This window comes from Anomaloglossus baeobatrachus, chromosome 3 (assembly GCF_048569485.1).
Source record: "Anomaloglossus baeobatrachus isolate aAnoBae1 chromosome 3, aAnoBae1.hap1, whole genome shotgun sequence".
NCBI classification, from domain to species: domain Eukaryota; kingdom Metazoa; phylum Chordata; class Amphibia; order Anura; family Aromobatidae; genus Anomaloglossus; species Anomaloglossus baeobatrachus.
The window spans coordinates 18,540,221-18,554,938 of record NC_134355.1 but is presented as its reverse complement, the minus strand read 5'-3'; the positions used below and the strand labels follow the sequence as shown (position 1 = coordinate 18,554,938).

General features: G+C 47.0%; 1 protein-coding gene across 4 annotated transcripts in view; it reads right to left on the bottom strand.

Annotated features, from left to right (window-relative positions):
• The window catches only part of BABAM2 (BRISC and BRCA1 A complex member 2), a 177,084-nt gene that overhangs the window by 126,292 nt on the left and 36,074 nt on the right, over positions 1-14,718 (bottom strand). For all 4 annotated transcript variants that reach the window (XM_075337923.1, XM_075337925.1, XM_075337926.1 and 1 more), the window contains exon 4: positions 8,081-8,175. In XM_075337923.1, coding sequence (XP_075194038.1) covers positions 8,081-8,175 — 95 coding nt within the window. The remainder of the gene's footprint in view (positions 1-8,080; positions 8,176-14,718) is intronic.

Genomic DNA, 14,718 nt, shown 5'->3' with positions numbered 1-14,718 from the left:
AGCAGTATTATAGTAGTTATATTCTTGTACATAGGGGGCAGTATTATAGTAGTTATATTCTTGTACATAGGGGCAGTATTATAGTAGTTATATTCTTGTACATAGGGGCAGTATTATAGTAGTTATATTCTTGTACATAGGGGGCAGTATTATAGTAGTTATATTCTTGTACATAGGGGCAGTATTATAGTAGTTATATTCTTGTACATAGGGGCAGTATTATAGTAGTTATATTCTTGTACATAGGGGGCAGTATTATAGTAGTTATATTCTTGTACATAGGGACAGTATTATAGTAGCTATATTCTTGTACATAGGGGCAGTATTATAGTAGTTATATTCTTGTACATAGGGGCAGTATTATAGTAGTTATATTCTTGTACATAGGGGGCAGTATTATAGTAGTTATATTCTTGTACATAGGGACAGTATTATAGTAGTTATATTCTTGTACATAGGGGCAGTATTATAGTAGTTATATTCTTGTACATAGGGGCAGTATTATAGTAGTTATATTCTTGTACATAGGGGGCAGTATTATAGTAGTTATATTCTTGTACATAGGGACAGTATTATAGTAGTTATATTCTTGTACATAGGAGCAGTATTATAGTAGTTATATTCTTGTACATAGGGGGCAGTATTATAGTAGTTATATTCTTGTACATAGGGGCAGTATTATAGTAGTTATATTCTTGTACATAGGGGGCAGTATTATAGTAGTTATATTCTTGTACATAGGGGCAGTATTATAGTAGTTATATTCTTGTACATAGGAGCAGTATTATAGTAGTTATATTCTTGTACATAGGGGGCAGTATTATAGTAGTTATATTCTTGTACATAGGGGCAGTATTATAGTAGTTATATTCTTGTACATAGGGGCAGTATTATAGTAGTTATATTCTTGTACATAGGGGGCAGTATTATAGTAGTTATATTCTTGTACATAGGGACAGTATTATAGTAGCTATATTCTTGTACATAGGGGCAGTATTATAGTAGTTATATTCTTGTACATAGGGGCAGTATTATAGTAGTTATATTCTTGTACATAGGGGGCAGTATTATAGTAGTTATATTCTTGTACATAGGGACAGTATTATAGTAGTTATATTCTTGTACATAGGGGCAGTATTATAGTAGTTATATTCTTGTACATAGGGGCAGTATTATAGTAGTTATATTCTTGTACATAGGGGGCAGTATTATAGTAGTTATATTCTTGTACATAGGGACAGTATTATAGTAGTTATATTCTTGTACATAGGAGCAGTATTATAGTAGTTATATTCTTGTACATAGGGGGCAGTATTATAGTAGTTATATTCTTGTACATAGGGACAGTATTATAGTAGTTATATTCTTGTACATAGGAGCAGTATTATAGTAGTTATATTCTTGTACATAGGGGGCAGTATTATAGTAGTTATATTCTTGTACATAGGAGCAGTATTATAGTAGTTATATTCTTGTATATAGGAGCAGTATTATAGTAGTTATATTCTTGTACATAGGGGCAGTATTATAGTAGTTATATTCTTGTATATAGGGGGCAGTATTATAGTAGTTATATTCTTGTACATAGGGGCAGTATTATAGTAGTTATATTCTTGTACATAGGGGCAGTATTATAGTAGTTATATTCTTGTACATAGGGGCAGTATTATAGTAGTTATATTCTTGTATATAGGGGGCAGTATTATAGTAGTTATATTCTTGTACATAGGGGCAGTATTATAGTAGTTATATTCTTGTACATAGGGGGCAGTATTATAGTAGTTATATTCTTGTACATAGGGGCAGTATTATAGTAGTTATATTCTTGTACATAGGGGCAGTATTATAGTAGTTATATTCTTGTATATAGGGGGCAGTATTATAGTAGTTATATTCTTGTACATAGGAGCAGTATTATAGTAGTTATATTCTTGTACGTAGGGGCAGTATTATAGTAGTTATATTCTTGTATATAGGAGCAGAATTATAGTAGTTATATTCTTGTACATAGGAGCAGAATTATAGTAGTTATATTCTTGTACATAGGGGGCAGTATTATAGTAGTTATATTCTTGTACATAGGGGGCAGTATTATAGTAGTTATATTCTTGTACATAGGGGCAGTATTATAGTAGTTATATTCTTGTACATAGGGGGCAGTATTATAGTAGTTATATTCTTGTACATAGGGACAGTATTATAGTAGCTATATTCTTGTACATAGGGGCAGTATTATAGTAGTTATATTCTTGTACATAGGGGCAGTATTATAGTAGTTATATTCTTGTACATAGGGGGCAGTATTATAGTAGTTATATTCTTGTACATAGGGACAGTATTATAGTAGTTATATTCTTGTACATAGGGGCAGTATTATAGTAGTTATATTCTTGTACATAGGGGCAGTATTATAGTAGTTATATTCTTGTACATAGGGGGCAGTATTATAGTAGTTATATTCTTGTACATAGGGACAGTATTATAGTAGTTATATTCTTGTACATAGGAGCAGTATTATAGTAGTTATATTCTTGTACATAGGGGGCAGTATTATAGTAGTTATATTCTTGTACATAGGGACAGTATTATAGTAGTTATATTCTTGTACATAGGAGCAGTATTATAGTAGTTATATTCTTGTACATAGGGGGCAGTATTATAGTAGTTATATTCTTGTACATAGGAGCAGTATTATAGTAGTTATATTCTTGTATATAGGAGCAGTATTATAGTAGTTATATTCTTGTACATAGGGGCAGTATTATAGTAGTTATATTCTTGTATATAGGGGGCAGTATTATAGTAGTTATATTCTTGTACATAGGGGCAGTATTATAGTAGTTATATTCTTGTACATAGGGGCAGTATTATAGTAGTTATATTCTTGTACATAGGGGCAGTATTATAGTAGTTATATTCTTGTATATAGGGGGCAGTATTATAGTAGTTATATTCTTGTACATAGGGGCAGTATTATAGTAGTTATATTCTTGTACATAGGGGGCAGTATTATAGTAGTTATATTCTTGTACATAGGGGCAGTATTATAGTAGTTATATTCTTGTACATAGGGGCAGTATTATAGTAGTTATATTCTTGTATATAGGGGGCAGTATTATAGTAGTTATATTCTTGTACATAGGAGCAGTATTATAGTAGTTATATTCTTGTACGTAGGGGCAGTATTATAGTAGTTATATTCTTGTACATAGGAGCAGTATTATAGTAGTTATATTCTTGTACATAGGAGCAGTATTATAGTAGTTATATTCTTGTACGTAGGGGCAGTATTATAGTAGTTATATTCTTGTATATAGGAGCAGAATTATAGTAGTTATATTCTTGTATATAGGAGCAGAATTATAGTAGTTATATTCTTGTACATAGGGGGCAGTATTATAGTAGTTATATTCTTGTATATAGGGGGCAGTATTATAGTAGTTATATTCTTGTATATAGGGGGCAGTATTATAGTAGTTATATTCTTGTATATAGGGGGCAGTATTATAGTAGTTATATTCTTGTACATAGGGGCAGTATTATAGTAGTTATATTCTTGTACATAGGGGGCAGTATTATAGTAGTTATATTCTTGTATATAGGGGGCAATATTATAGTAGTTATATTCTTGTAGATAGGGGGCAGTATTATAGTAGTTATATTCTTGTAGATAGGGGCAGTATTATAGTAGTTATATTCTTGTATATAGGGGGCAGTATTATAGTAGTTATATTCTTGTACATAGGGGGCAGTATTATAGTAGTTATATTCTTGTACATAGGGGGCAGTATTATAGTAGTTATATTCTTGTACATAGGGGGCAGTATTATAGTAGTTATATTCCTGGACATAGGGGCAGTATTATAGTAGTTATATTCTTGTATATAGGGGGCAGTATTATAGTAGTTATATTCTTGTACATAGGGGGCAGTATTATAGTAGTTATATTCTTGTACATAGGGGCAGTATTATAGTAGTTATATTCCTGGACATAGGGGCAGTATTATAGTAGTTATATTCTTGTACATAGGGGGCAGTATTATAGTAGTTATATTCTTGTATATAGGGGCAGTATTATAGTAGTTATATTCTTGTACATAGGGGGCAGTATTACGCTCCAATATTATAATAAAATCTATACAGACACATTTTATGCTGTATTTGAATTATTTATTGCTCCCAGATGTTAATGCTCTGGTTGATGGAAATACATGGTGATGGGTGATTATTTTTCCTCGGTGATGCCTGAATATCATCGGTTGTGGATGATGAGATGCAATCATGTATGGAGGCAGTATGATGGCGGTGTATGGGGATGGCGGTGTATGGGGATGGCGGTGTATGGGGATGGCGGTGTATGGGGATGGCGGTGTATGGGGATGGCGGTGTATGGGGATGGCGGTGTATGGGGATGGCGGTGTACTCTGTATGTGCAGGGCTCATGCTGGGGGTGGATTGTGCTGATGAATGGCGGCTCGTCTGTGCTGCCTTCAGCAGTAGCGGTGCTGCTTCCTGCAGCCGGGGCGCGTCACTCTGACATCTGTGTGTTTGCACGGCGGTGGCTGCTTGTGTTCTCGCTATCACAATTACACAAGGGTGCGTCATCCGGGGGTGATGTCATCGGGCCATGAGTCACACAGGGCCGGGGGATCATTAACCCCGCAGTGTGAGGACATGCTGCGCTGCATCATCATCTGTAGTAAATAGGAAAAGGACTTTTTTCTTTGTCGGAAATGAGCTAAAAAAAAAATACAGAAAAGGAAAAAAGTGCGGAATTTTCCTCTTTGTATTTCAGTGGTCGAACTGCGCAGTGATCCGCGGATCATTATGTGGATCAGGGTCTCAGCCTCAGCTGGGTGTATGGGCCGCACACAGAAGAAAAAACAACTAGGGGGGGCCGCACACAGACGAAAAAACAACTAGGAGGGCCGCACACAGAAGAAAAAACAACTAGGGGGGCCGCACACAGACGAAAAAACAACTAGGGGGGCCGCACACAGAAGAAAAAACAACAACTAGGGGGGCCGCACACAGACGAAAAAACAACTAGGGGGGCCGCACACAGACGAAAAAACAACTAGGGGGGCCGCACACAGAAGAAAAAACAACTAGGGGGGCCGCACACAGACAAAAAAACAACTAGGGGGGCCGCACACAGACGAAAAAACAACTAGGGGGGCCGCACACAGACGAAAAAACAACTAGGGGGGCCGCACACAGAAGAAAAAACAACTAGGGGGGCCGCACACAGAAGAAAAAACAACTGGGGGGGCGCACACAGACGAAAAAACAACTAGGGGGGCCGCACACAGACGAAAAAACAACTAGGGGGGGCACACACAGACGAAAAAACAACTAAGGGGGGTGCACACAGACGAAAAAACAACTAGGGGGGGGCACACACGAAAAAACAACTAGGGGGGCCGCACACAGACGAAAAAACAACTAGGGGGGGCCGCACACACGAAAAAACAACTATGGGGGCCGCACACACACGAAAAAACAACTAGGGGGGCCGCACACAGAAGAAAAACAACTATGGGGGCCGCACACACACGAAAAAACAACTATGGGGGCTGCAGTGATTGCAGAACAAAGGGACATTTCTATTGGTGACTTTAGTTTCTATACACCTTTGGATAACTAATTGAATATTTTTTGCTCGTTTATTATAACAAATGTGCATTTTTTTTGTTTATATATATATATATATATATATATATATATTAAAACATTTTTGATGGTAAATAAATTTTCATCCTTTATTTTTTTTGTTTACATTTTATGCCCTTGTTGTAAGTAATATAGTTTTACAATTAGCACCATATAGTAATTTTGGCCAACATCTTTTAGTACTGTGCCCATACTGTTCCTGTTCTTGAAGTAATGTGCCACATCCTGGTCCCCATCCTGTAATAATGTGCCCGTCCTTGCCCCTTTTACAAATGTGTCCCATGTTTGTCCCCATCCTGTAGTGATGTGCCCCATCTGTGACCCCATTCTGTAGTAATGTGCCCCATCCTTGTGCCCATCCTGTAGTAATGTGCCCCATCCTTGTCCCCATCCTGTAGTAATGTGCCCATTGTGTAGTAATGTGCCCATCCTGTCCTGTAGTAATGTGCCCCATTTGTGTCCCCATTCTGTAGTAATGTCCCCATCCAGTAGTAATGTGCCTCATCCGTGTCCCCATTCTGTAGTAATGTGCCCCATTCTTGTCACCATCCTGTAGTAATGTGCCCATGCTGTAGTATTGTGCCCCATCCATGTCCCCATTCTGTAGTAATGTCCCCATCCAGTAGTAATGTGCCTCATCCGTGTCCCCATTCTGTAGTAATGTCCCCATCCAGTAGTAATGTGCCTCATCTGTGTCCCCATTCTGTAGTAATATCCCCATCCAGTAGTAATGTGCCTCATCCGTGTCCCCATTCTGTAGTAATGTGCCCCATTCTTGTCACCATCCTGTAGTAATGTGCCCATCCTGTAGTATTGTGCCCCATCCTGTAGTAATGTGCCCCATCCATGTCCCCATTCTGTAGTAATGTCCCCATCAGGTAGTAATGTGCCCCATTCGTGTCCCCATTCTGTAGTAATGTCCCCATCCTTGTGCCCATCCTGTAGTAATGTGCCCATCCTGTAGTAATGTGCCCATCCTGTAGTAATGTGCCCCATCCATGTCCCCATTCTGTAGTAATGTCCCCATCCTGTAGTAATGTGCCCCATCCATGTCCCCATTCTGTAGTAATGTCCCCATCCTGTAGTAATGTGCCCCATTCGTGTCCCCATTCTGTAGTAATGTCACCATCCTTGTGCCCATCCTGTAGTAATGTGCCTGTCCTTTGGTAATGTGTGCTATCATTTAGTAATGTGCCCCATCCTGTGATATTGTGCCTGTGTCATACGCATCAGCTGCTTGCCTCCGATTGGCCAACGGCTGCCAATGAAATAGTGCAGAGAAAGCTTGACTCTGCGTAGCGCCGGTAAAACGTTCATCTGAAATAAAGTCGTGACAGCTGCGGCCCCTGCACCCACCGCTATCGTTAAGGGTGCACGCGCCCGCGGGACGCATGACTGAGAACTCTGATGTAGATGATGATTTTACAGCGGCTGCCAAAGATCAAAAAACAGTGGGAAAAGGTAAGAAATATTATTCTCCTGCTGCCTCGCCGCTGCTCCCCGTCCACCTCTGTTATCAGGACAGCGGCGGTCACATCCCGTTAACAACACACCGCCGCTGCAGCCAATCACTGGCCTTACCGGTCTATCTCACCATCATTGCTGATCCTGCTGATTGGCTACAGTAAAAAATAAAAGACATATCCCAGCATTCAAGGGGTTATGCAGCAGAGGTCATAGGTCAACGCATGCCACTCAGTTAGTTAGCATTCCTGAGCATTTCCCTCCCGATGCTCGTCACTCTGTTACTGAGAGCATGTACGCTCCTTCCAGCGCCCATCCCTTTGGTCGTGCACTCTCATTTTGCATATTCAAAATAAAGAGAATAGACATCTTCTGTTTTAGGTTTGAGTCAAGTATTGGTTTCTAGCTTTAATTTTGGGCTGACAGGGTAAATAATAGTTTTTATTTGTACAGCACCAACATATTCCACAGCATTTTACAATTCAAAGCCTGCACCATCCGCAGGAACCAGGACATGCATTGTATGCCTATACGTCCAGCCCCTGCGGATGCAGCAGTGGTCCTGCCCGGCTTCCTCTCTAGTACACGCCTGGGCATTACAGGCAGAGTGATACAGTATACAGTGTGTCCACCCCTATCCTGTCCATCGCCATTAACTTGAGAACGGCGGCAGCTATAGGCATAGAAGTGGTGTCTAGGTATAGTAAAGTAGCCATGCGCTACGCAATGAAAAAACCTATAGCGCCACCTGCTGGAAAACAACGGAGTTAGCATTTTTATCTCGAAAACGGAACGAGATAGAGAACAAAAGTGAATTACAAAATTGTAGGGCATCATCAATTCAATACGAACACTCCCAAGTGTACGATGTGCCAGTGCCGCAAACACCGGTCAATCAATACCGGTCCCCGAGCCACAAGGAATGCCGGACCCCCCAACTTACCGGGAGCGCGGCGGGTTCAGGCAAAAACTCTGCATCTTCCCCAAAGATGAAATCGGGAGGTAACTCCGGGTACTGCGCATTGAACAGGATGTCCCCTAAAATCAAGAGACACAAAACACCGTCATGAGGAACAGCGAGTCTCCAAAACTGCAAGCAAAACCAACCCGGGCCATCAATGCGGCATTAATCCCTTCACGGCAGCTGCTGTATATACACTCCGAGATGTTCGGGCGCGGGGACGGAGCGCGGGGACGGAGCGCGGGCGATCAACAGACGGGGAAAAAACAAACAAAACAGAAAAAAAACAAGACAGAAAATAAAACATCCAATGCAGATTAGCTGCATCCTTAAGGGGTTAAATAAGAGCCAAATTCATAAACCCTTGGAGGGATTTCTGCCCCTTTTTAGGACCCTTATATCCTGGCGTCTGGTACTGCACTGACATCCCTTTACTACCGGTGTGAATGGCCAAGCTGCAATAATTTATTTCTCCAGTGGGGGAGCTGTAGGCAATCTGAACCCTTACTGCCAGGTTTCCCCACCGATTACTGCTGATCTGGTGATCCTGGAAGACCAACCAGCAGTACCAAGATAATGTAACACTGACCGGAGAGGATAGCGGAGCATCAGGTAACACTGACCGGAGAGGACGGTGGAGCATCAGGTAACACTGACCGGAGAGGATAGCGGAGCATCAGGTAACACTGACCGGAGAGGACGGTGGAGCATCAGGTAACACTGACCGGAGAGGATAGCGGAGCATCAGGTAACACTGACCGGAGAGGACAACGGAGCATCAGGTAACACTGACCGGAGAGGACAACGGAGCATCAGGTAACACTGACCGGAGAGGACGGTGGAGCATCAAGTAACACTGACCAGGGAGGACGGCGAAGCATCAGGTAACACTGACCGGGGAGGAGAGCGGAGCATCAGGTAACACTGACCGGGGAGGACGGAGGAGCATCAGGTAACACTGACCGGGGAGGAGAGCGGAGCATCAGGTAACACTGACCGGGGAGGAGAGCGGAGCATCAGGTAACACTGACCGGGGAGGAGAGCGGAGCATCAGGTAACACTGACCGGGGAGGAGAGCGGAGCATCAGGTAACACTGACCGGGGAGGAGAGCGGAGCATCAGGTAACACTGACCGGGGAGGAGAGCGGAGCATCAGGTAACACTGACCGGGGAGGAGAGCGGAGCATCAGGTAACACTGACCGGGGAGGACGGAGGAGCATCAGGTAACACTGACCGGGGAGGACGGAGGAGCATCAGGTAACACTGACCGGGGAGGACGGAGGAGCATCAGGTAACACTGACCGGGGAGGACGGAGGAGCATCAGGTAACACTGACCGGGGAGGACGGAGGAGCATCAGGTAACACTGACCGGGGAGGACGGAGGAGCATCAGGTAACACTGACCGGGGAGGACGGAGGAGCATCAGGTAACACTGACCGGGGAGGAGAGCGGAGCATCAGGTAACACTGACCGGGGAGGAGAGCGGAGCATCAGGTAACACTGACCGGGGAGGAGAGCGGAGCATCAGGTAACACTGACCGGGGAGGAGAGCGGAGCATCAGGTAACACTGACCGGGGAGGAGAGCGGAGCATCAGGTAACACTGACCGGGGAGGAGAGCGGAGCATCAGGTAACACTGACCGGGGAGGACGGAGGAGCATCAGGTAACACTGACCGGGGAGGACGGAGGAGCATCAGGTAACACTGACCGGGGAGGACGGAGGAGCATCAGGTAACACTGACCGGGGAGGACGGAGGAGCATCAGGTAACACTGACCGGGGAGGACGGAGGAGCATCAGGTAACACTGACCGGGGAGGACGGAGGAGCATCAGGTAACACTGACCGGGGAGGACGGAGGAGCATCAGGTAACACTGACCGGGGAGGAGAGCGGAGCATCAGGTAACACTGACCGGGGAGGAGAGCGGAGCATCAGGTAACACTGACCGGGGAGGAGAGCGGAGCATCAGGTAACACTGACCGGGGAGGAGAGCGGAGCATCAGGTAACACTGACCGGGGAGGAGAGCGGAGCATCAGGTAACACTGACCGGGGAGGAGAGCGGAGCATCAGGTAACACTGACCGGGGAGGACGGAGGAGCATCAGGTAACACTGACCGGGGAGGACGGAGGAGCATCAGGTAACACTGACCGGGGAGGACGGAGGAGCATCAGGTAACACTGACCGGGGAGGACGGAGGAGCATCAGGTAACACTGACCGGGGAGGACGGAGGAGCATCAGGTAACACTGACCGGGGAGGACGGAGGAGCATCAGGTAACACTGACCGGGGAGGACGGAGGAGCATCAGGTAACACTGACCGGGGAGGAGAGCGGAGCATCAGGTAACACTGACCGGGGAGGACGGCGGAGCACCAAGAAGCAGCGCAACAGAGGAGCCAGCACTGATGGGACTTAAGTATTTATAGGAAGTGGCGCAGCGACGTGGGCAACAAAAGTGTCACCATTAGAGGAGAAGCAAAAGTGGTGCAGATGTGTCAGAAGACAGGTAAGAACCACTACGAGGCCAGGAAAAGTGGCACCGCAACGAGTACACCACCCTGTTGTACACCGCTATAGAGGAAAGTGACAAAAGCTAAAGTGGCACTGATGTATGAAAAGCCTCATTGGCCCTGCTATGGGGCAGACGTAACACCGCAATGAGGCTGCCAACAAGGGCAGAACCGCTATAACAGAAGAAGTGACAGACGCCAATGAGGCAGCGCGAGGGGCACTGCAAAAGGAGCCACTAATATGGGGGGGTCAGCAAAGGAAAGGAGGCAGCCATATGGGGCCAGAAAAAGTGACAATGTTATAGGGGCAGCAGAGGTAGAGGACAGAAGTGATGGGGGCAGAGGTGCAAGGAGGGAAGTGATGGGGGCAGAGGTGGAAGGAGGGAAGTGATGGGGGCAAAGGTGGAAGGAGGGAAGTGATGGGGCAGAAGTGGAAGGAGGGAAGTGATGGGGGCAGAGGTGGAAGGAGGGAAGTGATGGGGGCAGAGGTGGAAGGAGGGAAGTGATGGGGGCAGAGGTGGAAGGAGGGAAGTGATGGGGGCAAAGGTGGAAGGAGGGAAGTGATGGGGCAGAAGTGGAAGGAGGGAAGTGATGGGGCAGAAGTGGAAGGAGGGAAGTGATGGGGGCAGAGGTGGAAGGAGGGAAGTGATGGGGGCAGAGGTGGAAGGAGGGAAGTGATGGGGGCAGAGGTGGAAGGAGGGAAGTGATGGGGGCAGAGGTGGAAGGAGGGAAGTGATGGGGGCAGAGGTGGAAGGAGGGAAGTGATGGGGGCAGAGGTGGAAGGACGGAAGTGATGGGGGCAGAGGTGGAAGGACGGAAGTGATGGGGGCAGAGGTGGAAGGAGGGAAGTGATGGGGGCAGAGGTGGAAGGAGGGAAGTGATGGGGGCAGAGGTGGAAGGAGGGAAGTGATGGGGGCACAGGTGGAAGGACAGAAGTGATGGGGGCAGAGGTGGAAGGAGGGAAGTGATGGGGGCAGAGGTGGAAGGAGGGAAGTGATGGGGGCAGAGGTGGAAGGAGGGAAGTGATGGGGGCAGAGGTGGAAGGAGGGAAGTGATGGGGGCAGAGGTGGAAGGAGGGAAGTGATGGGGGCAGAGGTGGAAGGAGGGAAGTGATGGGGCAGAGGTGGAAGGAGGGAAGTGATGGGGCAGAGGTGGAAGGAGGGAAGTGATGGGGCAGAGGTGGAAGGAGGGAAGTGATGGGGGCAGAGGTGGAAGGAGGGAAGTGATGGGGCAGAGGTGGAAGGAGGGAAGTGATGGGGGCAGAGGTGGAAGGAGGGAAGTGATGGGGGCAGAGGTGGAAGGAGGGAAGTGATGGGGGCAGAGGTGTCCTATCTACTTTTTTTTATTCAAAAATATTCTAAGTATATAGAACAATTTTGGACAGAAGTGGCCTCACAATGGGTGTATCCCGAACAACAATATAAGGGGCCGCAAAATTGGCACCGCTATGGGCCAGCAAGTGTGGCACCGCTATGGGCCAACAAGAGTGGCACCGCTATGGGCCAGAAAGTGTGGCACCGCTATGGGCCAGCAAGTGTGGCACCGCTATGGGCCAGCAAGTGTGGCACCGCTATGGGCCAGCAAGTGTGGCACCGCTATGGGCCAGCAAGTGTGGCACCGCTATGGGCCAGCAAGTGTGGCACCGCTATGGGCCAGCAAGTGTGGCACCGCTATGGGCCAGCAAGTGTGGCACCGCTATGGGCCAGCAAGTGTGGCACCGCTATGGGCCAGCAAGTGTGGCACCGCTATGGGCCAGCAAGTGTGGCACCGCTATGGGCCAGCAAGTGTGGCACCGCTATGGGCCAGCAAGTGTGGCACCGCTATGGGCCAGCAAGTGTGGCACCGCTATGGGCCAGCAAGTGTGGCATTGCTATGGGCCAGAAAGAGTAACACCGACATGGGGCAGAGGTGGAAGGAGGTAAGTGATGGGGGCAGAGGTGGAAGGAGGGAAGTGATGGGGCAGAGGTGGAAGGAGGGAAGTGATGGGGGCAGAGGTGGAAGGAGGGAAGTGATGGGGGCAGAGGTGGAAGGAGGGAAGTGATGGGGGCAGAGGTGGAAGGAGGGAAGTGATGGGGGCAGAGGTGGAAGGAGGGAAGTGATGGGGGCAGAGGTGGAAGGAGGGAAGTGATGGGGGCAGAGGTGGAAGGAGGGAAGTGATGGGGGCAGAGGTGGAAGGAGGGAAGTGATGGGGGCAGAGGTGGAAGGAGGGAAGTGATGGGGGCAGAGGTGGAAGGAGGGAAGTGATGGGGGCAGAGGTGTCCTATCTACTTTTTTTTATTCAAAAATATTCTAAGTATATAGAACAATTTTGGACAGAAGTGGCCTCACAATGGGTGTATCCCGAACAACAATATAAGGGGCCGCAAAATTGGCACCGCTATGGGCCAGCAAGTGTGGCACCGCTATGGGCCAACAAGAGTGGCACCGCTATGGGCCAGAAAGTGTGGCACCGCTATGGGCCAGAAAGTGTGGCACCGCTATGGGCCAGCAAGTGTGGCACCGCTATGGGCCAGCAAGTGTGGCACCGCTATGGGCCAGCAAGTGTGGCACCGCTATGGGCCAGCAAGTGTGGCACCGCTATGGGCCAGCAAGTGTGGCACCGCTATGGGCCAGCAAGTGTGGCACCGCTATGGGCCAGCAAGTGTGGCACCGCTATGGGCCAGCAAGTGTGGCACCGCTATGGGCCAGCAAGTGTGGCACCGCTATGGGCCAGCAAGTGTGGCACCGCTATGGGCCAGCAAGTGTGGCACCGCTATGGGCCAGCAAGTGTGGCACCGCTATGGGCCAGCAAGTGTGGCATTGCTATGGGCCAGAAAGAGTAACACCGACATGAGCCAGCGAGATTAGAATTGCTGGGGGCCAACACATTTGGATCCGCTATGGGATAGGCACACAAGGCTTGGTTATGAGGGGAGTAACGGGCTTTCCTGGTGATTTCAGAATGATGGTGTGAGTCTGGTGGACCAGGCCTCTTTTTCGGCTGGCTCTGGTTATCACAGTATCATCAGTCTTCAGCTCAGGATCTAATCTCATTACCGTCCTCTATGAGACGCTGACTGCACGCAGCGAGGACTTCCTGAGGAGGATCAGATACCGCTCCTCACCACAGCAAAGTGTGAAAATAACGTCCTGACAGCGGCTGCCGCAGAGCGAGGGCAAGAAACCAGAGCGGAAGCTGCGGCTGCACATGACAGCTGCACCGCGCTGACAGCACCGGACACCGGACCACCGGAAACTCAACCAAACCAAGGTGGGGGACGTTATCTAGAAAGCGCAACCTCCAAACATGACCGCCGGCAGTTACACCGGAGCCGAATACTCACTGGGGAGAAAACGGAAAAATACGAGAATATAAATCACCAGAGCCGACGGCATTCTGGACGATGTCAGCTCTGAAGCGAAGGAAACTGTGACAGCTGCTACAGACCATGGTACAGGCTGTAAAGGGGCACGTGCACCTCACATACAAGTAGGCATAATGTGCAAATATCCAGTATGCACGCGCCTTCATGGCAGAAAAAGACCAAGACAGGCACAAAACGATATGTCCAATCCTTTCTTCATGCAAGAGATAAGCGCTAAGAGAAGTCAGATTCTGACAGTGACTGCACCAGCAGAATAGTGAGTGCAGCTCTGGAGTATAATACAGGAGGTAACTCAGGATCAGTAATGTATGTACACAGTGACTACACCAGCAGAATAGTGAGTGCAGCTCTGGAGTATAATACAGGAGGTAACTCAGGATCAGTAATGTAATGTATGTACTCAGTGACTGCACCAGCAGAATAGTGAGTGCAGCTCTGGAGTATGATACAGGGGGTAACTCAGGATCAGTAATGTATGTACACAGTGACTGCACCAGCAGAATAGTGAGTGCAGCTCTGGAGTATAATACAGGAGGTAACTCAGGATCAGTAATGTAATGTATGTACACAGTGACTGCACCAGCAGAATAGTGAGTGCAGCTCTGGAGTATAATACAGGAGGTAACTCAGGATCAGTAATGTAATGTATGTACACAGTGACTACACCAGCAGAATAGTGAGTGCAGCTCTGGAGTATAATACAGGAGGTAACTCAGGATCAGTAATGTAATGTATGTACTC